At 45.8% G+C, this 26313-nt stretch overlaps 2 protein-coding genes and 1 non-coding gene across 5 annotated transcripts; 2 read left to right on the top strand and 1 right to left on the bottom strand.

Annotated features, from left to right (window-relative positions):
• The first annotated feature begins 305 nt into the window (after positions 1 to 305).
• On the top strand, positions 306 to 26313 carry NCAPD2 (non-SMC condensin I complex subunit D2). 3 transcript variants are annotated; one of them, XM_030946394.1, is made up of 31 exons: positions 306 to 1139; positions 1969 to 2044; positions 2157 to 2215; positions 2663 to 2844; positions 3375 to 3514; positions 3792 to 3919; positions 4004 to 4127; positions 4220 to 4367; positions 5228 to 5425; positions 5940 to 6074; positions 6632 to 6716; positions 7310 to 7487; positions 7695 to 7816; positions 8770 to 8976; positions 10791 to 10965; positions 12447 to 12531; positions 12667 to 12800; positions 13779 to 13911; positions 15416 to 15500; positions 15605 to 15766; positions 16007 to 16221; positions 17876 to 17987; positions 18294 to 18417; positions 18618 to 18773; positions 18978 to 19155; positions 20191 to 20285; positions 22354 to 22434; positions 24483 to 24669; positions 24876 to 25002; positions 25135 to 25293; positions 25459 to 26313. In XM_030946394.1, exons 1-31 carry the CDS (start codon positions 1049 to 1051, stop codon positions 25539 to 25541), a joined length of 4164 nt encoding a protein of 1387 aa, XP_030802254.1. In that variant the 5' UTR covers positions 306 to 1048; the 3' UTR covers positions 25542 to 26313. The 3 variants fall into 3 exon arrangements, with proteins under 3 accessions (XP_030802254.1, XP_030802245.1, XP_030802237.1); XM_030946385.1 differs by lacking the exon at positions 306 to 1139 and adding an exon at positions 1207 to 1877 and having other exon boundaries at positions 7313 to 7487; XM_030946377.1 differs by lacking the exon at positions 306 to 1139 and adding an exon at positions 1208 to 1877.
• Positions 749 to 1579, bottom strand: MRPL51 (mitochondrial ribosomal protein L51). Its single transcript, XM_030946407.1, has 2 exons — positions 1218 to 1579; positions 749 to 1024 (listed from the first exon to the last, which is right to left on the bottom strand). Exons 1-2 carry the CDS (start codon positions 1486 to 1488, stop codon positions 828 to 830), a joined length of 468 nt encoding a protein of 155 aa, XP_030802267.1. The 5' UTR covers positions 1489 to 1579; the 3' UTR covers positions 749 to 827.
• Positions 2266 to 2588, top strand: LOC115911928. The gene has a single exon (XR_004061321.1). It is a non-coding gene; the product is annotated as a small nucleolar RNA U85 (small nucleolar RNA).

Genomic DNA, 26313 nt, shown 5'->3' with positions numbered 1-26313 from the left:
TGCAGCAAGATGCATCAAGTCAGCATATAACTCCCTGGGTTACTTAGCAGCTAAATTAACAACTAAGGCAGAATTGGTATGCAAATGCCTGCTCATCTAATGGATTTTCCCAAGTGTACACTGGTGTTGGACTAGAGGAATGCCAGCTGTGATTCACTGTAACTTCTCCTCTAAAGGCACTGGCAACAGTTATGGAAAACTAGAAGCTAGAATTTTTTAAAACATTTAAATACCTGAATTACTTTTGCAAATCCTGCCTAAATTATAAACAAAAGGCCATTTGGTCATAAAGTGTCATTAGCAGGGGATAAAATCATCATGAGTGTGGAATGAGACAAATCCCATTCTTAAGACAAGTTTTGATGGAATTCAATTAACATTTGGATCATTCACACTTAACCATAGACAAGTGGAGGGCAATGGGGAAAGCCATGAGCATGAAGACATACTAGCAGGACCTCGTGGCATTAATTTGAAAAATTTGGCTAAGAGGAAAAATCTAAGCTGGAGGATACTGGAATTGTCACGTTAGATGTGTGAACCTGGGATGTGAAAGGATGCTAGAAGCCTGGCCAAAAAACCAGAGGAGCAGAGGGTCAAGTTCAGGGATGCAGGTTGGAACTGATGCCTGCAAGAACATCAGAAATGACTGAGGGGGCACAGAGGAGCTCAGGCCTGGAGCAGCAGCAGGGCCTCCTTGGGACCTGGGTAGAAATATGCAGCAACGGTTGTAGAAAGCACTGGGAACTCAATTGTGTGGAAGCTGGCTTTATTCTGACTGCAATGCCACAAAACGACACTCCACAGGCTGAAGGCACTGCTGTTCCCTAGCGGTGCTTTCCGGTGCGATTGAAGCGCTTGTACAAGTAGCGGATCCTCTTGTTGAGTTTGTGATAGTCCTCTGCAAACATCCGATCGCCCACCATCTGCTTCTTACGGAGGCACCTCTGCAGCTCGTTCCCCCGCCAGCCTCGCAGCCAGGTGGGCCCCATGATGAGATTCTTCGGGTGGATCTGGAAGCCGCCTGAGAACAGGAGAGCAGAGACAGATGAAGCCAGGCCCTGGAGAAGGCTGTTCCCAGGGCGGCCGGCCCCCATCCTCCCCGCCCTGCCGCTGCTGGCAGAGGCGCCATCCCGCAGGTGAGTCCGGCTTCCCTCCCCTCCAGCCCCGGGCCCACAGTGCCGCTGAGGGAGCTGCGGACGGGCTGTGTGTCTTACCCAGGATCCCCACGTTATCATACACCCCGAACAAGGCCCGTTTCTTGGTCCACCGATCTACCGGCTTGCGCTTGGGCGGCTCCTTGATGCGGATGGGCCGGGAGAGCCCTGCCAGGGGCGAGGACATCGGCACGGGGAGGCCGGGCCGCGCAGGCGCCCAGCGCGCCCCGCCGCAGTCGCTAAAACCCCGCTCGGCGCAGGGCAGGAGAGTGGCACGGCCCAGCAGGGCCCGGCCCGCCGCCCGCAGCAACAGCGCTGCCGCCGCCGCCATGGGGATGCCCCCCGGTGCCCTGGGGAAGGGACGGGACGGGAAGCGCGGCGGTGCTGCCGGGCCGCCCCTTCCGCCGCCGAGCCCAGAGGCGCGCGGGTGACGTCACACCAACGGTCGGGAGGACAGGGGAGCCAGCGATTGGGCGGGGAGCCGGCGCGCGGCGCAGCCGGCGCGCGCTGATAGGCTCGTGGCGGGAAGGGGCGGGGCGAGCGCTGTCCGCGCGCGCAGTTTCGAGCGCCCGGGGCCGTGCGGGGCTGTGGCGGCTATGGCGGCGGCCCCGGAGTTCCACCTGCCCCTCGCTGCTGCCGATCTGCTGCGAGATGGCGGCCCTGGGCGCTACGTGGTGCAGGAGGTGCTGGCCGCCCGCGACCTGCCGCCCGCACTCGCAGGTAAAGTGTCCCCGCACCCCCTTCCCCGTCGGGCCCCGTCCTGCCTCCGGCTCACGGGCATCCCCCCGACTCTCTCCGTGTTTTGCCGCAGCTTTCCGGGCCGCCTCCCGTGCGCGGGGCGCGCTGGCCGTGCTGGAGCACTTCGACTGCGTGTACAGCGTGCTGCAGTGAGTACGGGACGGACGGAGGGAGGGCAGGCACGGATCAGGAGGGCGGGCACTCGCCTCTCTGCCCGGCGCTCTTCGCTCACCGCCCTGACTCCCTGTGCTTGTCCCGCAGCCACTTCCAAACCGCGGGCACGGCTGTCAAGGAGGACGCCCTGGAGCTGATGATGCACGGTGGGTACCCGCTGTTTCTGGGCTAACAGAGAGGTTGTTTTCCCTTGGCAGCTCAATGATGATATAAAGGCTAATGTGACTCGGCCAGCTGGGCTGCACCCTCAGCCCACTCCTGTCATACGGGTCTGTAATCTTGGTGGACGATGCTGAGTTGTGCATGTTCGCTGTAAGGGCAGACCGACAGAAAATCCTCGTGCCCCTGTCCCTGGAAAATACATCTGTGGGATGTATCAGCTCAGAGCGAGTGTTTCTCTGAGCTGACAGAGGGCTGTGGGGATAGGACAAGACAGTGTGCCCAAGGTCTGGGTTGCAGGGGGCAGCCCGTGTTACAGCTGATGAGATGTGAGCACACATCTTTGGTAATCTGATGGCTGCATTAAGCCTCCCAAAGAGAGGATGGCTGAGGGACCTGGCAAGGACTGCTCATGACTTTCTGCTTCTCCTCAGTGGTGTCCCATCATTCCAATGAACTTCCCGCTATCTTGAGTGACTCTGGGCTGAGCCATGCAGACCGTGCTGCTCACCTCAATGCTCTCAAGATGAACTGCTATTTGCTGACTGGCCTGATGGATGCCTTTGAAATGGAAACCTGCAAGAACAGTTGTTTGGAGGCAGATCCTGGTAGGAAGGTAGGTGAAGGGACTGGGAGAAAGATGATAAAAGTAAAAATAAAATTTTAAGCTTGCTGAACTCTGTAGTATCTGTCAGATTTTTTAGCTGGGTTTATATAAACATGATGCCAGCAAGAGAAGTGCATAATGTGAAGCACTGGTGCTTCTGTGAAGCTGTGCATGCAAAACAGCAAAGGGACAACCATGTGTCTAAATATCAGAAGGGACTTGGATGCCCAGACCTTTCTATTTCATTCTTGAGTTTCTGGCTGGAACTTAGTGTGCCAGTGTTTTCTCAAGATTTCCTTTCTGTGGTGGCTGTAGATGCAGGTATAATCCTTAAACCACACAAGGCACTGGTGCTGGCCTGAGCTGAGAGAGAGGAACTGGAGGGAAAAAAGCCCCTGTGATCTCACATATCTCCCTGTGTGTCTCTTAATGCTGTAGAATTTAACACACTTTTTATATTTTGAAGGAAGCAGAGTAGTGATGGGGTTTTGTCTGTTGTGAAGCTGCTGATGTATCTTACTGTGTAATCTCCTCTCTAGAACAGGAAGAACCATGCCAAGACTTCTGGATCCTTGTGGGAAGAGGAGAGGGAGCCGCTTTTACGGCTGCTTACACAGCTGCTGCAGCTGGATCTCCGTCAGCTTTGGGGTGGTTTAGTGGTGGAAGAAGAGTTTGTCAGGTATGAGTTGGAGAGGAGATATTGGTGGAATGAGTAACTGGTTCTGAGGAATAAAAATGTGGTGTGCAGCTCATTGGGAAACTGAGGAAACAGCTCGAGGCAAAAGCAATGTGCATAGGAACCACTCCTCTCCTCACATAGGCCACAAAAAATTCAGATGCTTGCTAATTTTTAGAGGACACTGGAGAATCTCTCAGACAGAAATGTGTGGTGTGCTAGAATGATGTTTGTGCAAGTTGTGATAGTGAGGTTCCCTGTCTGTCTTCTGTGGGTGTAGCTTGATGACGGGGAGCTGCTACCGTATCCTGGAGAATCCAAGCATTGGCCTTCAGAGGTACCGGCTCACACGGGAGGCTGTGACACATCTGCTTGCTGCAGCTCTGGTTCACTGTGACCGCATGTTCAGTGAGTTCCTGCTCTTCTGCCTTCTTCCTGAAGCCATTCCCTGTCACTTTCCCTGACCTCTTTCTTCCTTCTCACATGTTAAAGGTGCCACTCTGAAGATCACACAGATGCTGCAGCACTTTGAACATGTAGCCCCAGTGTTTGCACAGGCTGTGAGCCTCTGGGCTAAAGAGTATGGTCTAAAAAGCCTGGTGGGTGAACTGCTAAGGTGAGAGAAATACTTGGAGGCTTGTCCTTTTATATTTAGCAATTTGAGGCTATTCCTTGTTTCCCCATTCCTTATTTCATCTTTCTGTACAGGGAAATTGGACAGAAATGTCCCCAGGATTTGGCTCGTGAGGCTTCTGGAGTCAAGGGTTATGCTACTTTTATAAGTGAACTGGCTGAACAGATTCCAACTCTGGTGCTCTCCAACATGAGTGTTCTCCTGCCTCACTTGGATGGGGAGGTATGTTTCTGCAAAGTCACCTGTCCAGAAAAATCAAACGGTAGAGATGCTGCCATCCAGTTTTTCTGTCAGAAACAGAACCTCTTTCACAGAGCTCAAGTATCCAAAACCTGCTCTGTTGGAATAGATTCTGCCCTTACCTAAAAGATGCAAAGGGAACAGAAACCATGGCATCTCCTGTCTGGTTATCACTATCAGATGTCAGAGAACAGGAGACTGCCTACTTGTCTGAGGTCCCTGCTGTTGTCCCTTGTTCTTCAGCACTTGATGAGCTTGTCATCGTGTTACCTTTTCTTTATCTGCTGTAAGTGTTTTGCATGTCAGTTCTTGGCTTATGTGTACCTACCTGGATAGCAGGATTTGGGTTGGAAGGGCCCTTAACACCTCTGCCATGGTTAGGGACACCCTCCACTAGACCAGGTTGCTCAAAGCCCCATCCAACCTGGCCTTGAACAGTTCTAAGGATGGGGCATCCGCAGCTTCTGTGGGCAACCTGTTCAAGTGTCTCACCACACTCTCAGTAAAGAATTTCTTCCTCATGTAATCTAAACCTACCTTCACTTTGAGGCCATTCCCTCTTGCCCTATGGCTGAATGCCCTGGTAAAAAGTCCCTCTCCAGCTTTCTCACAGCCCCCTTTAGGTGCCTCCCCAGAGCCTTCTCTTCTGCAGGCTGAACAAGACCAACTCTCAGCCTGTCTTCATAGCAAAGGTTACTCTGTCTTGCACACACAGCTATGTTCACCCAAACTTAATACAATATCCACACTGAAAAAAATCACTTAGGGCTGGAACCTGGGATGTGGAAGGCCCAAATTCTGGGCATGGTCTCTTCCTAGTTCACCAACTCCTGTCTTGGCAGAGTTACACGATGCGAAACGCCATTCTGGCAGCCATGGCAGAAGTGCTGGTGCAGGTGCTGAATGGTGACCAGCTGGAGGAAGCAGCCCGTGGTACTCGGGACAAGTTCCTGGACATGCTGCAGGCCCACGTGTGTGACGTCCATAGCTTCGTTCGCAGCCGCGTGCTGCAGCTCTTCACTCGCATCGTGCAGTGCAAGGCAAGTCTGTGCCGGGCAAATGGTGCTCCTCAGTCATCTCTTCCATCTTGTGTGTTCAGTGGGAATTTCCACCACCCTGCTTTTTGTTTGCAGAGACTGAAGTTTTAACAGAGAAAGGTGCCGTCCCTGTGTACTGTGGTGGCTGCAGTTTCTTCCAAGAGACCAAAGATCCCAGGGGTGGGGGAACTGGGGGGTGGAAATTAGATGCTGGTCATTCTTACCAGGACAAACTAGAAGAAAGAGCATAGCATACAGCCTCTTTTCACACACTGGTATGGGAGAACATCACAATTACCAGATATACTAATACTCAACTCAGCAGGATCCTGGATAACCTAAATCCTTGCTTTCAGTGGATGCTGGACTAGAATATATCCAGAGGTCTTTTGAGCCCTAGAGTCTTCTGTAAATCTATAATCTGTGCTTTTTAGTACATGAAGATGTCTGCAGTAAACTTTTCCCAAGTCTCTGAGCCTTCTTGATAACTTTTATCTGTGCTCTTGTTGTGTTCTAGGCCCTGCCTTTGACTCACTTTCAGGCTGTGGTGTCGCTGGCTGTTGGCCGGCTCAAAGACAAATCTGTCTTAGTGGTTAAGAATGCAGTCCAGCTCCTGGCTGCGTTTTTGTCCAATAACCCCTTCTCCAGCAAGGTAATTCCAGTTAATATGGTGGATGTGTTAGATGTCTCTTTGCAGGCTAAATATCTGCAGTGTGCTATAGCCAGGGCAGTAGCATTTCTGTGTGTTGTGGGAGGAATGGTGTAGCCTTTGATTCTGCAGCTGGCAGCTTTCTGGTCTTCCCAGGTTCATATTTTGAGTTCTTGGATTCATCCCTCTCTTGGTGAAATTCATAACTATGTTGAACGCCAGGAGGGATGTGATTGAAGTAAAAACCTGCAGCAGTTTTGAGTCCATTGTGAGGTTTCTCTCCTTAGGATCAAAATTAGTTTTTTAGAATATTCTTTGTGGATGTGCAGCTCCTTGTGTTTAGCTGCACCTTCTCCTGAGTTTCTAAGCCTTAGATGGGGAACTTAGAGCAGTTCTCATTCTAGGATCGGGGCCAGAGTCTACTCTTCCGCTTTCCCAAAACAGGGTTATCCATGGGAATTGACAACTAAAGCAGGGAGTGGAAGAGAGAGGAGAATTCTGGCATTTCAGGAAAAGGAGGATAGCTAACATATTTCTTCTTCTCTTCGTGACATCTTCAGCTAAGCTGGACTGACTTGGATGAGCCACTGAAGAAAGAAGTGCAGAAACTGAAAGAAATGAGAGATCGTAGCAGACCCACAGCAGGTAATTTCCTTTCTTCTTCTTTCCACTTTCTAGGACAGTCCAGAATGTACTTTTCCTCATATTAAATTTGCTCCCAGCTTGTGACAACTTTTGTCTCAGGTCTTACCTGTGTGAGATGGTGACACCAGATAACTGGTATTTAACTCACAATGGTTTTCCTTATGGTGGTGTTATAAAATGATTGTATTAATATCCATGTCTAAATTAACAGTCCTTATAGCTATATAGCTATATTTTCAGGGTAAGAACTGAAAATGTCAATGAACACCCTCCCAGGTTTCTCTTTTCTACCAGTCAGGGACTGCTTGAGTCATGATTTTGGTCAGATGTTATTTAAACTTGATTTGTGGGCAGCACCAAAGTCCAAGGCTAAACAAATGATGGTTCTCTTACTTGTCTTTTTTTTTCTACCTTAAGTGGTTTATTTGTTTTAGTCAGAGTTCTTCTTCTCACTGCAGTCTGGGTGGGATCAGCAGTGGGAACAGTGCCTGCCTGGCAGGTGGTAGGGGAAGTTCCTAAGTTCCAGATGAGTTTTTCCTTCCCATTAAAGGTGTCACCTGAGTCTGTGTTCTTCAATCCCTCTGGTTTTTAAGTAGCTCCAGTGATCGCCCCAGAGGAAGAGTGGGAAGCAATGCTGCCAGAAGTCAGGGCTGCTACGCAGCAGCTCTTTCAACCACTGCAGGAAGGTGAAGAGGAGGTGCTGGAAGTTGAAGAAACAGTGGAGAAGACAGTGGAGCAAATCACTGGGCTGTTGAAGAAGCTGAATTACAAGTAAGAAGGCTCTGCAGTTTGACAGTGTTTATCCCAAGGGGTGATTTCCAAGTAACACAACTCTGTAGGAAGATATTGATGTGGGCACCCAGTACAAGATGCTGATAGGAGCTGCTACCCCAGGTGTTCAGGGCAAAGTTGGATGGTTTCCCTTATGTTCTGCTCTGATGTGTTGCTGATACTCTCTTGGGCAATGTCATTGTCCAGGAGCGCAGCCCGCCTTACGCAGAAGGCCCTGTGTCGCTTCCAGGGAAAGGAACCTTTCATGGGCCCTGCCGAGGGAAACGAGGAGGCAACAATCCTGGGTGTTCTGAAGAGACTTTACACAGGTAACTGTATCACTCTCTGTTCCCCAAGTCCAAGATAATGCCAGAGCCAGACTAAAACCCTCTGGAATGCTCTGTCCCTCCTTCTGACCTATTGGGGCTCAGTCTGTGTGTACCTGACAGCTCCCAGAGCTGCAGCATCTCTGCACAGTTTGTTCCTTGTTTGTTCATTGTTTGTCCAAGTACCTTGGCATTTTAGCTGGATCATATTAATCTTGATTTTTGGTTGGAACAGTTCCATGGTCCCAGTAGAAGTGCATTTCTGGTGCATTAACTCTCATATCTGAAGGGAGTGGAGCCAGTGTTGCCACTCACACCCTTCTGCCCTGTCTGAATGCGTCAGGAGTTCTGCTTCCTGAACAGGTGGTGGCACATAATGCTTACCCCTAGCAGCCTTGACCAAGTATCTGGTTCAAGCAGAGTCTTGGTTATCTGGGGCCTGAGCCTCTGGGTATATTTTCAAGACTTCACACACTTTGTTTGGTGTTTGTTTCAGCATAAGGTTGCTTAGCAATCACATTGAGCATATTTCTGTTGGAAGTCTGTTGTCTAAAAATCTTAACTTTGTGAACTCTCCACAGCTGCACAAACTGCTATAGAGTAGTAGTGTTTACTTTCTCTTGGTTCCATTTTAGGGCCCTCATCTATCTTTGGGAAATTATCAAGTTCAGATTAACCCCATCAGCATTTTAATGGCATTTATCCCAACTGGACCATGCCTTTCTATACCCTTTTACCAAGCTGGCAGTTCTCTGGAGCATCACACTGTAGTACTAGAACTTGCTCCACAGCATGCTGAGATTTTGTAGCTAGGTCTGATTGCAGAATTTGGATTTTTGTATCCTAGCTCTTGGAAGCTGTCACTGTGGGATGGAGAGAGGAGGGTTAAAATGCCTTGAACTGTGCCTGTTTCTCTTGTATCTTCAGTACTGCTCACAAACAAGTGTGCTGTGTAGGTTCATGCCCAGGTGAGAACAGTGAGGATCCTCCACATGACAACAGCAGTGACAAGACTGAAGTTGTACAGGAAGAGCAGCCTCAAACAGAGCTGGTCAAACAGGAGATGTTGGTGCACTACCTGCAAGATGCTTACAACTTCTCAGTGAAAATCACAGAAGCTCTGAACCTGATCAGCAAGATGATGTACGAAAATTCTGTCTCAGGTATGTGAAATAACCTTTTTTTCCCAATCACCATTTCTAGATCTTTCCTTGCTTGAGAGAAAATGTTGGAGGGGTACAGCTCCAGGAGAAGGAGAAGAGATTGAAGGAGCTGCTCTTCATTGAGCAGATGTTATAGACACTTCCAGGGTATTGGAAAAGCGAGCACCATATAAATGAGTGTCATGAAGGGGTTGAATAGGGCATGAACAGGCTTTTTAGGAATATTTGTTTATTTAATGTCTATTAATTTTTTTAAATACCAAGGTTGGAAAATTTTTTTATGTTTAAAAGATATTTTTAAAAACATATTAAATAAAGTATATTTGTACTTTCTGAAATGAAAAAAAACAGCCAGGTGACCAAAGTGAGTTCACTTGTGGAAGCCACCCTGCCTCCTGTGGGGAGGGATGGATGCTCATCATCTCAGCTGAGGTTCTCCCACAGTAAGCCTGGCCAGTGAAGCTGGGTTTGATTATGTGCTCAGTGCCCTGACACAACTTCAGATGTTTTGCTGGCCACAAGAGTGGAACTAAGCAGCTGGTCTCATCTAACTCACCTTAATTATTCTCTAGTTAAACATGAGCTTGATCAACAGGTTCTGTGGCCTGGTCCTCTTCAATGCTGAAGAGAAAGGTGGTGATTAGAAGGTCTTTGAATTAATTCAGCTGTTCATATTTAATATTAGAACTACTGTAATCACTTAGACTTTTTTGTAGCATTTATTAGAAATTGGCATTTCCAAGGGATGAGGGGCACAAGTCCTGCTCCCATCCTCTCCAGCACATCCACTTGCACAGATCTGGGGTATGGATGGGGTGGGCACTGCAGTGCCCCAGACTTCATGCAAACACTTCTGAGGCTTCATCTCTGTTGAGGGCTCATGTTACTTGTGGTAAGCATGTGGGCTTCTCCAGCAAGGTTTGGTGTTGTTAGCTATTTGCACACACAAAAATGAACTCCTGGGTTCAGTATCTTTACCGGTCCTTTGAAGTTCAAGGCCAAGAAATTACCCTACCTCGTACTTAAACACCTGGGGTTTGATTGTGGGGATGTTTTTTTAATGGATGCACAAATTTTAATAACTTTTCATCTCCCTGTTGTCCTGTGCTGTAGTATAAGGAGGGCAGATTCAGTTTAATTTCTTTCTGTTGCAAATTTATGTATTCTGGTGTGACTGGGGACAGGGAAAGTATACCAGCTCACCTGTTAGATATTCTTAATTCTAGTTTGTAAGGGCTTATACTGGTAAAAGCTGTTACTTGACCAGGGGTCAGACTCTATGAACTGTTTGTTGCAGCACAACTCCTCTGATCACTGCTGAAGACGTTTTGTGATGCACTCTAACTTAATGTTTTGGGGTTTTTTTGTCTTATGAGAAGACTGGGCAGTCTATTTCAGGAGTAGTCAAGCTGGAACCAAACACAGTATTCCTTACCCCATTTGTACATCAAATAGCTTAGTTCCTCTGGTTATAGCATTGCACTGGGGCTTATATTCAGCTGTCTGCTGTGACTATGAGATCTTTTTTCCCAAAGCTACTGTTTCCCAGAAGAGAATTTTGTTCTTCCTCAAAGATAGTCTCTGTGCTCTTCCCCTAAACATATCACATTTGATTTAGCTGTAATATTGTTAATTTGTGTCTCTATTCTGGGATATCTACATCTTTGTACTAGTGATCCCATTCTGACACAAGCCCTCTGCAGACAGTAGCAGTGATCTCTAGATGTTTGTAAAACTTGCTGAGAATTTGTTTTAATGGCCTCTTTAATGGGAACTGGGGAAGAACTGCACTATCACAACTGTTCTCTCTGCAGTGGTGCAGGAAGCCATTGAGTTCTTCGTGACAGTCTCACAGTTTGGTGTACCCCAGGCACTGCTTGGAGTCCGCAGGATGCTGCCCCTCATATGGTCAAAGGAGCCTGGAATTAAGGAGGCTGTGCTGAATGCCTACAGACAGCTCTATCTGAACCCCAGCAAGGAATCTGAGAGGTATGGATCTTCCTAATCAGATTTTTTTATTCTTTTCCCTCCCCCCCATTCCCTTTCTGCTGTTGGGAATGGGGTATGGACAGGAGGAGAACTGAGAGTTGGCATGCTTCATGTGAGCTGAAATGTGAGGTTATTATCTGAGTATCCCAGTCTTCCTGCAGGACCTACTGCTGAGCTTCTGTTCTTGGTTTGTCTTAGAGCTCATGTGTAGGAGATTCATGCAGCAAGAAAACTCTGTGAGACCTTGCAAAGCAGATGCTGAGAATTACTTGAAGTTAAACTGTTGTCAGGCACTAATATTTATTCTCATAAATTTCACTTTCGTACAAAGCATTGCCTAAATAGTCTGGGTAGGGTCCCTGTCTGATAGAGAACAAGAGGAGTTAATTATGAATTTTTCTCTTGCCAGAAGGGCTCTTGATTGGCAAAAATGAATTTCAGCCCATTAGGAGTCACCTGTTGATATGGAGTCATCCTATGTCCAGGAGTCTTATATACTTCACTCTGTGGGCAAAGTTGTTGGCCAGTGTCAGTTGTTGGAGTTTCTTATAACTGTAGTTGTTCATTCTGCTGGGATAATAAGAGAAACAGTGTGGTCTAAAGTTGAAACTATTTCTGTTACCATACCTCAGGGTTTTTAGCTGACAAGTCATACATGCTGTGGCCTTGGTCACGTGTAGGCATTCGTCTTCTGATGCACACAACATATTCCTCATTTCTTTATCCTTCACACTATACAAGGTTTGTTCTTATTTGGGTGCTTTCACATGTATTTCTGTTTGTATTTCAGTCAGACCCGTCTTAAATCTTTTTCTAACAATTTCTACATGCCTTAGATGTTAAGGATGTTAAAGGGTCTTTGTTGCTTATCCTTCTTGAGGATTTGGTGGTGGGAGCTGGCTACCACTTGCAAGTTTGCTTTTCCCATACTAGAGAAGAGCTGTGTCTCCTCTCTGCTGTGGCACTTGCCCTTTTTTAGTGCTTACACACTTGTAAATCCTGTTGGATACTCGTGCAATAAGTGTGATCCATAACTCACCCTCATTTGTACCATCAGGCAAATAAAGAGCACCTGCTGCTTTTTATTTCTTCCTGATAATATTTCCTGGAAACAGTACTCCTGCAGTTGGTGCTCTGTCCTTATTTGTTCATAGAGAGATTTTCAGTTTCTAGGGAATTGTACTTTGACTTGTGGTTGTGAAGAAACTAGGAAGTGGCTGCTCAGTGCCTCTGATTGGCTCTTTAAGCACCAGAAGAAGCACCAGTGCATAAGGCAATGGACTTATAAGCCCACATCATGGTCATTGGCACTTGAGTTGGATGACTTTGAGAACTCAAGTTTGTTGTGGGAGTTTTCCTGATCCTGTGGATCATCACTGTTCTCCATCAGATGTTTTCAGCCTTTTCAATAGGGCAGTAATTGTGACAGTTGCTTTTTCTTTACCTTTGAATATTTTATTGTTATTTTTCTCCTTTTGAAGGGCCAAGGCACAGGCCCTGGTGCACTCTCTGCCTCTCATCATGGTGGATGCATCACTGGGAACGATACAGTGCTTAGAGGAGATAGTGAGTATTTGCCTTGCCTGGGTTTGGGTTGTGCATCTGTTTTATTCAAACAGTAGTCAATGCAGATTACATCTTTACTTTGAAGTTCATTCTCCTTTGCCTCTCTCTAATTTTTTAATTGCATCCCTTTTGCAGATCTCAGAGTTTGTGCAGAAAGATGAAATCAAGCCTGCTGTGACCCAGCTGCTTTGGGAGCGATTCACGGAAAAGTCTCCATGCTCGTCGCTGGAGCGCCACGCTGCCGTGATGCTGCTGGGGATGATGGCACGGTGAGCCTGGGGCCAGGTCAAAGCCTCTGAGTTGAAGGGTGTTCAGGGAGTCAATTTTTATTGAAGAACTGTGGGTGCTGCATCAGCTGACTCTTTGGCTCTAGCTTCAAAAATAGTAACCTTATCGTGGGGTAATGAAGCCTGGAACTGAACATAGTTGTGCTGGATCCCACCAACACGGCCTCTAAATGACTATGATGAGATTATTTTCCTTGTGTGAATGCCCATCCCTTCCCAGAGTTTACAGCATCACAACTCTGCAGCTTTGTCAGTGTTTGGATAAGAACAGTGAGAAGCTGCTGAGTAGAGATGTCTGGAGCCTTCAGCATGAAGAAAAACGAATCTGTTTCTCTTTCTGGGGGCAAAACATTGTATCTGCACTAAAAGGTTTTCACTTCCTCGGTTTCCCCTTTGGCATTCACCTTACTTGCTCTTCTTGCTGTCATTACTTCAGTCCTTCATTAGTCAGAAACAGGCCTAAATAATGATGATCCTAAAGTTCTTTCACAGACAGAAATGGGAACGGGTGAGTATGGATTTGGGATTGGCTTTTTTGGATAAATGTTGGTTTGGTTTGGTTTGTTTCCCACATTAGAGGAAGGAATGGTATATGTCACAAGTCCTGAGCTCCTCTACTCTTTCCTACTTTCCAGCATTTTTGTTTTTCTTACCCCTCTAAATTTTGGTCCTTTCTGATGGGAAAAAAGAGTCAAGAATCTTCTTTCTTTACAAAGAGACTGTTGATCACTATGGAGAAACTCATCTCCTAGAGGAGAGTGGATTACACTGGCTTCTGTGGAATACTGCTTGCTGCACCTCTAGCTGTATCTTGAGTCATTTGGATGGGTTTTATTTTTTCCCCTCCTATTCACACCACTCCCTTCCACAAGGCACAAGCAGTATTTCTCTTGGTTATCCATAGTTCCATAAACTTTCAGCAGCACCTCATGTGATATCCCCATCCCTTCCATTCCACAGAGGAAAGCCAGAGATCATAGGTACCAACCTGGACATCTTGGTGACAATGGGGCTGTCTGAGAAGGCTTGTGTAGACTACAGGCTGCCTCAAGAAGTATGCAATGTTATTTCCAAGCTTGCCAGTAACCCTAAGGTAAGGCTATGGGTTTGTTCTTTAGGTCATCCAGAAACAAAGAAAGGGGGGAAATTGTTTGCATGGAAGAAAAGAGAGAGGTAATTAAATTTTTACAGATTTTGAAATTAAGTAGGTTGAGACCATTCAGCAGCACTGTCTGGAAAGCTTAGCACACACCAGTGAACATGCAATAAAAGAATTTTCATTAGGCAACAGGCTGGATTCAATTAGTAAAGAGTTCAGTGCACAAGAAAATATGTTTTCCTTTCAATTCTCTTCTTCAGACTCCCAATTCTAAACTGATTTGTGTTTTCTCAACCATGAAGCCCTTTCCTCTACTGATGTTTTCTGGTGGTGTGATTCTTTTGCCCTCCCTATTAATTGATATTCAGGAGTTGTCAGCTGTACAGCAGAATATAAAACATGAAAGGCTCTCAAACCTGTCCATGTTGTACTTAGAACAACACGATGGTTGATGGCTTCTTTCCCTGGGAAACAATTTATACTTCTTTTTTTAATACACTTGGAAAAAAAAATCTGTTTTTTTGACTCAGTCATTTGTGGCATTTTAGTTCAGGAGTTCTATCACAAAAGGAGTCCTCCTTTACAGAGCAGCATCATTCTGTGACAGCCCCTTCCACTGGGGATGTTGCTGCATGAACTTCATGAGTTAATGTGTATCACAACATTCTTAAGTATTCTAAAGATGGCTGTAATTCAATTTTTTTGGTTGACTTAAGTCTGCAGTTAAGCTTGTGTGTGAAAAGGGGACTGAACTGAAAATATTTGGCTGACTGACAACAGCTCTTCTCCCCCACCCATCCTCCCAACCAGAAATCAGGAGTTGAAAATCAGATGACTCAGGAGTTCTTGTTTCAAGCTACTGAAAGCTGGTAAATCCCCAAGTAAATTCTGTTTTGTCCAAGTATATATTCATCAGGCAGACACAGGTGTGTGCTGGGACACCTCAGGTATTGTCATACTTGGTTTAGTATTTCTCTAGGTTATCTTATTCCCAACCTAAAAGGTGGTGTGACTGATACAGAATATATGCAACAACCTTAGTGTGAGGTGGTCTTGGATCCAGACCTATCCTGTGTTATTTCCACTGATGATATTTTGCTTTTAAACAAACCCATGTGGTTCTGGAGTACCCCAAGGCAAGCTGACTTACTGTTGTTGACTCTAAGATGCTCCAGAGGTTTCCCTCTTTATTCATTGCAGAGAGTAAGTAAATAATATCAGATTTTAAATGAATCCTTTTGACATTTCAAAGAGTTATTTTGATTTAAGGTGAGAAGTGTCTGGGTTGGCCTGGGATCATCATTTGGTCAAGCTTTAAATCCTCCCAGTGTAGTCACCATGCTGTCACAAGTGACAGTAATGTCCCTGCTGCGTGTTTAGCAGCAGAGCAGTACTGCATGTCCCTGGCATGGGTTTGATGAACATTGTGCACACAGGAAGGCTGAGTACTGGGAAGGGCATGGAGGGATCTCGTGTAACTCACCTGTTGTCTCTGCAGCCAGCACTGGAGAAGAACAGTGCCCCTTTTCGACTGCCCCAGAACCACATGCTCTTTGGTTGTTTGAGTGAGACTGTGAGTAAAGGTGAGCCCAGGTCAGCAGGAGGTTTGGAGGAGATGAGGTTGGGCTGTGAGACCACCTGTGTTATCATTGGTATGTGTGGGTACATTGCTCCCTCTTCCCACCAGGCTTTGCCCAGCCAAGCAGTCACTGGATCCCCTTCATGGAGGCAGCTGTAACACTCATCTACCAGCTAGCAGAAGGGGCAGAGGAGATCTGTGCTGACATCCTGCATGTATGCAGTCAGCAAGCTCTGGAGAAGCTGCAGGAGGCTGATGAGCAGAAAGCTGGTGAGGAAAAAAGCTGATGAAGGAAATCTGTACCTATGGTTTCCAGTGCTGCTTTGAGTGGCCTTGAGTAACTGCAGGAGAGCAGAGCTGAGGGGCTGGTGGAGCTATTGGCATGGGAGGGTGTAAGTGCTGTGAAGGAGTCTGTGGAGTGTGGAGATGGGTTATACAGTGAGACTTGGCACTGACTAACAGGGAAGAGGTCTAGATCAACACTGAACTGGGGCCATTTTTCTCCTTTAGATGCAGGGGATTCTCCACGCAGAGACTCTGATGGTTCTGGCAGTCTCTCCACGTTCCTGCTGCTGCACCTGGTGGCCCTTGTGGGACAGGTGGCACTGCAGCAGGTAGCATATTTGGAAGTGTCAGTGAGTGCAGAGCTACGCAGGCGCCGCCTCCTCAAAGAGGAGAAGACCAAGAAGCAATCTGACATCAGCACAAAGAAGCAGAGACCCCAGGTGAGAGCCAAGGGGTTTTTTTCCTGTGAGCAGCTCTTCTGGTCCCAGCTACAGCAAGCTTCTGGAGAATGCAATCCTGAGGCTGCATGAGGTACAGGGCAATGTGTGCTTCAGGAATAGAAACAGACACATATTGGTCAGGACTGACAGGGAGAGCTGAGGTTCTTGGATGACCCTATTCAGTAAAACTCCCACACTGGTCTAGAGTTTTGAAGAGGCAGAGGGGAGGGAGTGAAGGGTGATGTCCTGGCCATGCTTATCCTCCTGCTTCAGGCAAACATTCCCCTTTCACTCATCACCTTCTTCCTTACCAGTGCAATCTTTTGCAACTGATGCAGTAGTGGTGAATAAACATCCATATGTGCCCTGGAGTTCTGGAAAAAGGCATCCTAGAACCCCAGTTCAGGAGATTTGAGAGTCCTATCCTCCTAGGTAGTAATGATGAAGGTTCAACAGTAGTCTTTCTAATGTGATTTGGATGTTACAAATGCCCTGTTTGGTTAGGTCTATCTTGGAACACTTTCCAGAGTGTGATGAGGCTGACTTTCCTGGGTAAGAATAGAGAAAAACATTGAGTCCATCTAGGTATCCAGTCTCTATTAGATGCTTATACTGCTAAGTCTACAGAGAACTTTGTAGTTCATTTCCTCATCCGCCTGCTTATCAGTGTCACTACCATTTTCCACACAGGAGGAGGTTATTATGGGATTTTCAAAAAAAGTAGCAGTTGGATACAGATTTGGTCCCCATTGCAATGCCCATGTCTCCTTTCTTCCCTTGTGTTGCTTTTTATTTGCTATAAGGTTTCCCATAATCTTGCTCACAAAACCAGCAATTCAAAGGCTGCTTTGAGCTTCTTGGTTTTAGTATTTGAATGTCCCTTAAGTTATGCAGGACTCACACACTGATGCTGGATGTCTCCTAGGTCTGTTTTATCTTAGTAGTGTCAGTAGTTTAAGCTTTCTTTACATTCTGGGCTCCTCATTACAAGAGAGGCATGGTGCTCCTGGAGCAGGTCCAGTGGAGGGCAATAAAGATGATTAAGGGACTGGAGTATCTCTTAGAAGGAAAGGCTGAGGGAACTGGGCCTCTTACAAGCCTCAAGGCTGAGAGGGGACCACATCAATGTCTGTAACTATTTGAAGATGGGGGTGCCAAGAGGATGGAGCCAGACTGTTCTTGGTGGTGCCAAGCACTAGGACATGAGGCAGAAATTGATGCACATAAAGTTCCACCTGATTATGAGGATGAACTTCTTTACTGTGGGGGTGCCCAAGCACTAGAACAGGTTGCCCAGAGAGGTTGTGGAGTCTCCCTCACTTGAGATATTCGAGAACTATCCAGACACAATGCTGTGCAATGTGTTCTAGGAAGACCCTGCTGGAGCAGATGATCCACTGTGGTCCCTTCCAACCCAACTATGTGATCCTGTGATTGGTGTTGTGTAGCATGTGGACTGGCAAATCCCAGACTGCCCTTCACAGCTTCATTCAGTTCTTGGGGGAAAGTTGGTTATTAGACTGTGTCAGTCTGTTCTCCAGTCTAGTTGTGCAGCTGGTAACACGCATGTACCTCACACCTGAGAGAAGAGAACCCTGTGAAGAAAGAGGTTATTGTTGCCTGACATCTTTCTTACAGTCTCCTCTCTGCACAGAGCACAGGGAACGAGACCACTATGGAGGAGGAGCTGGGCCTTGTGGGAGCCACGGCTGATGACACCGAGGCCGAGCTCATCCGCAGTATTTGTGAGACAGAACTCTTGGATGGTGAGTGTGGCTGCCACCAAGCAATACTGGCTGTCTGCCTGTGTGTAAGAGCAGGTACAGCAGGCAACAGGTCCTTAGGAGGAAGGCTGTTTCCTCTGGAAGGAAGCACTGTTATTTTCCATGGTGTAACTTTCCACGTAGGCTGTCTGTTTCTTGGCTCTGCCTTTCTGGAGGTGGTTGTTCAGTGGTGAAAGTGAGTCAACCAGTTACTGTAGTTTGCAGCAGCTCTGAGATAAATGGAATAATTGTTCTTAAAGCATGATGCACAGTGCTCTCATGCTTGCTGTCTTTATCCCCACTTTCTAGGGAAGCACCTGCTCTCTGCCTTTGTTCCACTGGTGCTGAAGATCTGCAACAACCCTGGACTCCACAGTGACTCGGCACTGTCAGCTGCTGCAGCCCTCACTCTTGGCAAACTCTGCATGATCAGGTACTGCTGAGCCATGCCAGAGTTCTTCTCCCAGCCTTCCTAGTACTAAAGCACAAGCAAATGTTGCAATTCCTTTCCCAAAGAAAGAACAAACACAGTGTTCATAGATCACTTTTTTTTTTTAACTGTTTTTTCCCTCTGCTCTCTGAGAGATGGAATTTTGCTATTTATCCATTCTTTCCTGTACCCTGTCTTGTTAGCTCTGAGTTCTGTGAATCCCACTTGCGTCTGCTGTTCACCATGATGGAGAAGTCCCCCCTGCCTGATGTGAGATCCAACCTCATAATTGCAGCAGGAGATCTAGCCATCCGCTTCCCCAACCTGGTGGAGCCTTGGACATCACATCTCTATGCCAGGTAATGCTACACTCATTGTTGGGAGAGGACGTGAAGAAAACCTTGTGGAAGGGTGACACTGGACCTCCAGAAGGTGAGAATGACCCCAGAAAGCAAATTTGAAGATGCTGGTGCAGGGAGACCAGAGCTTTGGGCTGTCAGGAGTACCAATAACTCAGAGACATTCCCTTGGTGCTTTCTGCAGTAACTGTTTGCTCCTGTCAGGTTGCAGGACCCCTGCCCAAGTGTGAGGCAGACAGCTGGGCTGGTGATGGCTCACCTCATCCTCAAAGACATGGTCAAGGTGAAGGGCCAAGTGAGTGAGATGGCAACTCTGCTCATAGACCCAGAGGAGGCAATCGTGGCAGTGGCTCAGAACTTCTTTGGTGAACTGGCCAACAAGGCAAGTGGATGCTCAGGGACCTTATTTCACAAGAGCAGGCAAGGGCTGTTGGAGGCTGGATCAATTACATGAGCCCTGGAGGTGTGTTAATGGTGTAGAGCCATTGGTCTGTCTCTCTGTGGACTAAATAAGGGTAGTTAAAAGAAATTTTGCAATACAAGTTTTGTTTCATCCTTGCTTGATGTTGCTGAATTTGACCTCATCCAGTCACACTGGAAGGCAGGCTCCAAACCACTGCCTTTTCCTTTTGCTTGCTTGTGTATGCCCAGCACAAGGTTAGGAGCAATTTTCTGTAGCTCACCTTTAGGCCTTACAGCAGAGTTCCCTGACCATATGGCTCAGGCAGTGCACCTTCTCTGAAACTTTTCTGAGTTGTTCTTGGCTGTGGGACACTGAGATACTTAAATTGTAGCAGTTTCTGCCCAGGCAGGTGAGAACAGAAGCAGTGTTACCCCCACTGTTCCTTCCATGTGCAGCCTCACCTGGGCCCTTCAGAGTTTGAGATTTTCTGCCTGAGAGGCTGCAGTGACACTGGGGCTTTTCTGTCTTGGTTTGCTTTGTTAAAGCAGAGCTGGCCACCTGACTGCACTGACCTCCTACCTCTGCAGAGTGCATGACTATGCTATATATAAAGCTATGTAAAAGCAGTGGGAAAGAGAATATGGATTGGACCTTTTCAGGCAAGAAAATGAGAAGCAGTTCTGTGAACTGAAGGGCTGTTTCCTTTATCAGGAAGCTTTTTTTGTTGGGTTGTGGCAAGGTTGGAAGGCAAAGAAACTGCATCCAAGTCTGCCAAAGAGCAGAGCTGGAGTGCAGTGTTTAGCTTGTTGGTTGGCTGGGTTTTTTCCCCCCCAGCCAAATAGTCCTGGATAGGTTTGGCTGGCTGTGTAAGCTCATTTCAAAAAGCTGATGCTTTCAGTCAGTAGATTTAGGGTGGAGAAAAAGGAGGTCATTTTAAGTGGGCAGCTTATTTGGCTTGACTCAAATTATCCTTTCTAATTCTGTATCTCATGTAGAAACTTGTGTTCTGCACAGGGTAATGCTGTCTATAACCTGCTTCCAGACATCATCAGTCATCTCTCGGATCCTAACAGCGGCACAGAGGAGGAATCCTTCCACACTATTATGAGGTATTCTGAGGTTAAATAAATCCCTTATTTCCAGGACTATGTTTATGCAAAGGGGGTGCCATATCAAGGGAAGAAAAACTACACTGACATGTACAAAATGCTTTTTCAGTTGTTCTCTTTGATCTGACTTTTTCAGTCTGTACTGGAAATGGAGTCATGCTGAGGGGAATTGATTTTAAAGCCACACAGTTGGAAGTGAGGAGAGACTCTACAAAGAGTAACCACCAACTCAAAATTACTTTCCCTTTGGAAAATAGTTGGTTTTACGCATGGGAACATGGATATGTGACATTAGGAAAACACAACAGGTTTTAAAGTCTGCTGCCTTTGTCATTTTGGTGGCTACTGGAGTTTGTAAGCAGTTTTAGTAAAGCTGTAGTTACAGTAACAGGTTTGGGTCTGGGTTAGCTTTCTCGTGGTTTGTTTTGTGTGGGGGTTTTGTTTGTGGGTTTTTTTGTTTGGTTGGTTGGTTGGTTTGTTTTTTGTTTTTGGTTTTTTTTTTCTTGTTTGGTTTCTGTTTTTTTTCAAGAAAGTCTGACTCTGGAATATAGAGATCTTGGAATATTTCAAACTGAGGTTACTGGTTGCTCATAGACAGCACTAATAATATCTTTATTGGTAAACTACAGACATTTTCCTCTCATTTCTGAAACTTGACCACGTGAGGGTTTTTCTGAGTTATTTGAATCCCTATGGATTATAGAGAGGAGGTGTTAGACAAAAGTATTGCTGTTGCTGAAGAGAAGAACAATAAAATCTCCTGTGATTTTTTCAAGTAGTCTTTCTGTCTATGAGAATCCAGTGCATTTAGGAAGAGAGATGGGATTTTGGATAGGTAGGAATTGCAAGACACAGAAAAGGTCTATTAGTGAGGGTGTATTTGAAACTACAATTAATTTAAGGTTGCAAAAGTAGATGGATATCTTTGCTTCAGCTTTAATTAAAGAGGGTAATGTGAAATACTGGGAATTATAGCTTGTGGTTCCTGACAGCACACATAGAAGTGGAAGTTAATGCCTGAAGTGAAACAAACCATCATAGGTAGACAAGAGGCAGCATGTAAAAAAAATCCAAATAATTTTGGAATTTCCAATACTGTTCTTAATTAATATCAAACTGAAGGTGTTACCACAGACATAGAGCATAATTGTAGCAATTACATTAAAGCGTGATTGGGGGTTAAGACAGGTGTAAGATGAACTTTTTACTTCCAACAACATTTGTGGAGAGAATTGGAGGTGTCTGGCAAATAAGAGAAGAGGGATTTAACAATGTAGATAAGTATCAAATTAGCATCAGGATAATTAATTTTAAAGACCTGATCATCAGTTAACACACCACGTATCCTTTATATAGGTAAAGAAGGGAATTAGAAGTTAAAGATTAATTGATGCTGGAAAAAATGCAAAGGGAGGACTCTTGACAATGCTCTACTATGTATCTTAGAAAAGCAGCTTGGTGTGGTGGTTGTAGACATAACAAAGACTGAACAAGGAAGTGCTTTAGAACAACTATATCAAGGCCAGTGGCAACCTGACTGAGTTAAAGTTAAAAGAAATGTTGGTACAAAAAATGGGGAGAGCATCAGGACCTTCTTAATAAATAGAAGTTATTCAGTGATTTCTCTGAGGACATAGTGCAAAATGCACCAGTACTTAACTGTGCTGAAGTCCAGGTGTCTCTATTCCTCAAGAAGCTAATGGATTAAGTTAGCATTTAAGTTCTGTTAGACTTTGTTCCCATTTTAGTGCAAAGTAGTGCTCACTTTTGCATTGATCTAAAGTGCAACAACACACTTTCAGCAAGGAGTGAAAAAGTCACAAGCATGGTTTTGAGGAGGGAAAACGCTGCATGCCACAGTGCTCCCCTCAAGGTTTGCCTGTCAGACAAACTAGTCTGTCAGTGCAACTTGTGAAGTAAGGAGATTGTCTGGAGGTGCTGCATGCTCTTAAAACTGAATGGAAGGAGCAGATAAGAAGTCAGCACTGGTGCCTTTTCAGCACCCCTCCTCCCTGAAATGCGGATTCCTCTGTGGGCTCTAATCTTTTGTGCTTTTTTCCCCTTGCAGACATCTGTTCTCCTATATTACAAAAGACAAACAAACAGAGAGCTTAGTGGAGAAACTTTGTCAGAGATTCCGGACTGCCAGGTGGGTTGTAATCTTAATTTTCCTGACAAGTGTTTCTGCTTCTCAGGATTTTTCAGAAGATAGGAGCTTGTATGTGGTGGTTGTAAAAGGTTCCCATTATATTCTTCAATTGACAAATGCAACATAACTTGGTTTAGGTCCTCCCTTTTTTTTTAGCTACTTTATCCTAAAAATACACGAATACTTATAAATTGAGGTTCTTGGTTTTATTATGCAGTGATTCCCCTCTTCCTTCCTTTTTTAAGGAAAAAGTTTTGTGACAGTCTAGATCTGCCTTGTAGCTGAGCAAGGAGACATCCCACATGTGGATTTTATATACCTTTGTGATCCTTCTCCACAGGCTATTCCCTTGCAGCTCAGCTAGGAAATCAGTGTGTTCAGCTGAGAAGTTGGGATCTTTCCAGCAGTCCTGCCTGGGGTAATCTCAACTATCAAGCTGTTACAGGCCTGTCCTTGTTCTCTGTGCATGGGCTGCTTAGTACCAACTCTATGCCTGGGACTCTGTTCTGGGTTTTTTATTATTATTACTTTACCTAAGGGCCTGTGCCATCATACACTTTGGCTTTTGCTCTGCTCCATCTCCAAGATGTGCATACCTTGCTTGTGCATTGCTGATTACAGAGTATAGAGTGCAGGACCCATGCTGTGAATCTGGGATATCATTTTGGATTTTGAGACTTTTTTGTTGCTTTTCTCCTTCTCCCCACGCTGTAATTTCACTGATCCAGGCATATACTTTTTGTTTCCTTCCAAGATGAATAATAGAAATTTATCTCCTTCCATTCCAGTGAGATATCTTCATTTTAACTTCCACTGGCTTTGGTGTACCCTGCTTCCCTCCATTCCTGTGGTTTTCCTTCTCCATTGTTGTGGCTTTGCCCTTGAGATTTAAGCTGTCTGCTTATCTTGGCCATTTGTGCACAGTGCCTGGGCATGTGACCTGCTCAGCTGCCTCAGGGAGTTGCATATTTCCCAAAATATTTGGATTTTGTTTCCTGAGCAAGAGTGGAGAGTGGTCCCTCTCTCCAGCTCCCAGGAGCACTGGTGAGCTCTTCACACCACGTTTGTAATTAACTGTCTGTGTGTATGTTGTGTCTCGCCTTTAGTAAAATGCCTTGATATTTCTGTACCACGAAGGTGATCAGCTTGGTGCACACTAGTGGTACTGCTAGAGCAAGACTCTCACTCCAGGCTAAAACAGGAGCTTATCAGAGCAGATTTGCAGCCACCATCACCCTCCTTAGCGTTTCTGGAGTTCTAAACATAGGAACTTGCCAGGTGTCATTCACACTGTACAGATGGAAGCACCTGGATGCTGCAGCTTTGTTCTCCATCTGTCTGGGTTTGAGCTGAGCGTCCTGAGACACTGTGTGCTGGACAGACTTGAGGCCCTCAATTAGTGTATATTAAAAATAGGGGCTTTGGCCTTGCTTTTTTCCCTTCCCATACCATCCCAGTGATCTACATTAGGGATGTTAGTTTGTGCTTTTGTTTTTTCTTTCCCTTTGGTTTTATTCCAGTAACTTTTGCTGGAATTTCAATGTAGTCATTCTCTGATACAGCATTTGTTATTTGTTGACTTTATAACTTAATGAATATGACCTTCTTTATGTAACTAACCAGGAAAGGGAGAGAGAACATCAAATACAGCTTCTGCTTGAGATCATCTCAAACATGCAAAAATGAACAGCTGGGGGGGTTGTTATGTGGTGGAAATAAGGCCCTTCAAGAGGAGTCCTTACCTCACTGAGTCTTTTCCTCCCGGTCAGCAGTAACTTCTGACATTTTTCAAACAAGTGACTGTGCTCTTCAGCAGTGGAGCCTTCATGTTTTTCCAACAGGCACTAAGTCAGTGTCATGGAATACAGCGGTGGTTATCTGTGGTGTGGCACAGCACCCTATCACTGACCTGTAACAGAACAACCTGAATCTCATGTTCTCCAGGGCAGAAGCACCTGCAGAAATAATGCTGGTAGTTCTGGGTGAGATGTGCTCATCCTCACACACCCCTTTTTGTAGGAGCTAACGGTGATCTTTGTCTTTCCCAGGACTGAACGTCAGTATCGGGATCTGTCCCATTGCCTTGCTCTGCTTCCAGTCTCAGAACGGGGCCTTCACAAGCTGCAGGACAACTATGACTGCTTTGCAGACAAGCTCCAAGATCCAGCTGTCTACAATTGTTTCCAAACTGTGCTGGCTCGATTCCGCAGAGCAGGTGTCAAACCTGAGACTAAAGTAAGGCTGTGGGACAAGGGTCCAGCCCAGAAAACAATTGCTTTTTACATGCAGGGACTGGAAAGCCGTTTTAAGCAGACTATTCCTCAACCCTAACAATTTATCAATTTTTTTATTTAACTGGATGGCAATTCTGCTATGGATGTAACACTTTCCTCACTTTCTCTTTTTTTTTCCCCTGCACTGCTGTTTTATATCTCCATCAGGCTCTAGCTGAAGAGCTGGAGCAGAAGCTGTCTGCCTCCCATAACCGAGGACTGGATTCCACAGAGACATGCCAGGACGGTAGTCAGACTCCAATGCCAGCACCAGCCAAGCGGAAGCCAATAGGAAGTATGTTCGTTTTTGTGAGATTCCAGCCTTCCCCTGATCCTGCAGTCCAGCAGAAACACTTAAGGACTTCTCCTCACCCTTACAGACAGAAGTTTTCTGCCTTTCTCTTTTTTTTTCCCTTTTTCTTGACAGGTTCGCGCCGCCGGCCCCTAAGCCCAGCCAACTCAGATAATGATTTTGCCACGCCCCCATCCCGCATCCTCCGAAATCATAAGCGTGCCCAGAAGCGCCCCCCACGCAAAAAAGCCATCATTACCTTCTCCAGCGACGAGGAGAACAACTCTGAGGATGGTAAGGCACTGCACACATGTGCTCTAAGGGGGGGAAGGACTACAGATTCGGCCCAACAGGGATGTCCTTTTGGTCATGGGCTTCAGACCACTGTGGAGGTTGCCTCTAGATTTCTCTGCTCAGGGCAGTGGAGTGCTCATTATTGACACGTTTTACTCTCTTTAGAGCTATTGACAGAATTAAGAGAAGAAGAAACCCCCACCAAAACAACTCCCATCACCAGATCTTCAGCCCGACGGCGGCGCTGAAGGAACCATCTGCCACTGCCTTTAACTAAAAATAAAACTCCCTTTATGCAACCGTCGCCTTCTCTTGTCTGAACTACCCCAGAATACAACAGTGCTTTAAAGGAGGACAAAATGGAAGTTAACACCAGGCTAAAGCAATTCCAGCCCTTTCTTCTGATATCTCCACAAGAAAGGCAGTGATGATGAACATAGTTGCCACTTGGACTGATTTTGCCCTGACTTTGCAGATGAGAATAAGCTGCGTCTTATTAATTTTTTTTTATTTTAATCTTTGGAAGAAAGTCTAAGAAGAGCCAAACTACCCACAGAGTACAAAATGCTCATTCCTTTATTATTTTGTATGTGCTTTATACTACACTATTCAGCTTTTATCACAGGACCAATGCAGTGGTGCTGGGTTTAGGCCCTTTTATATTTCATGCTTTTTGAAGCTCTTATCCTGTAAATCCAAGCCAAGGGTTTTGAGGTGAAGGCACCTGCATGTTTTTCTTGTGCATATCTCATCAAAGAAATGTTTAGGGAGTGGGGTGTGAGGAGAAAGGGAGAGAAAGGCTAACTTAGACTAGAGCACTTGAATAAACAATAGGTAAAGTCCATAGGAAAAAATACAACTTTTAAAAGCTAAAATACCAAAACCAATCCAACACTAAAACTTTGGAAGTAACTTGTAATAATGCTAATTTTAAAAGTTACTAAGAATACTGATACCCTTGATGGTCTTACTGCTTTCTGGAATATATTTGCTGCAAATCCAATTATGTTTCAAGTAAAA

The sequence above is a fragment of the Camarhynchus parvulus genome, chromosome 1 (assembly GCF_901933205.1).
Source record: "Camarhynchus parvulus chromosome 1, STF_HiC, whole genome shotgun sequence".
NCBI classification, from domain to species: Eukaryota; Metazoa; Chordata; class Aves; order Passeriformes; family Thraupidae; genus Camarhynchus; species Camarhynchus parvulus.
Note: the sequence above shows the minus strand (reverse complement) of the source record. Positions and strands in the feature narration are given on the sequence as shown.

What these genes read in the sequence shown, in the direction of transcription:
- MRPL51 (XM_030946407.1), bottom strand. Translation starts at nt 1,488, where the DNA reads ATGGCGGCGGCGGCAGCGCTGTTGCTGCGGGCGGCGGGCCGGGCCCTG. An exon ending in TGATAACGTGGGGATCCTGG is followed by an intron (nt 1,025 to 1,217) that starts GTAAGACACACA and finishes TCCTGTTCTCAG; the next exon opens with GCGGCTTCCAGATCCACCCG.
- NCAPD2 (XM_030946377.1), top strand. Translation starts at nt 1,754, where the DNA reads ATGGCGGCGGCCCCGGAGTTCCACCTGCCCCTCGCTGCTGCCGATCTG. An exon ending in TGCCTCACTTGGATGGGGAG is followed by an intron (nt 4,368 to 5,227) that starts GTATGTTTCTGC and finishes CTGTCTTGGCAG; the next exon opens with AGTTACACGATGCGAAACGC. An exon ending in CAAAGAAGCAGAGACCCCAG is followed by an intron (nt 16,222 to 17,875) that starts GTGAGAGCCAAG and finishes CTCTCTGCACAG; the next exon opens with AGCACAGGGAACGAGACCAC.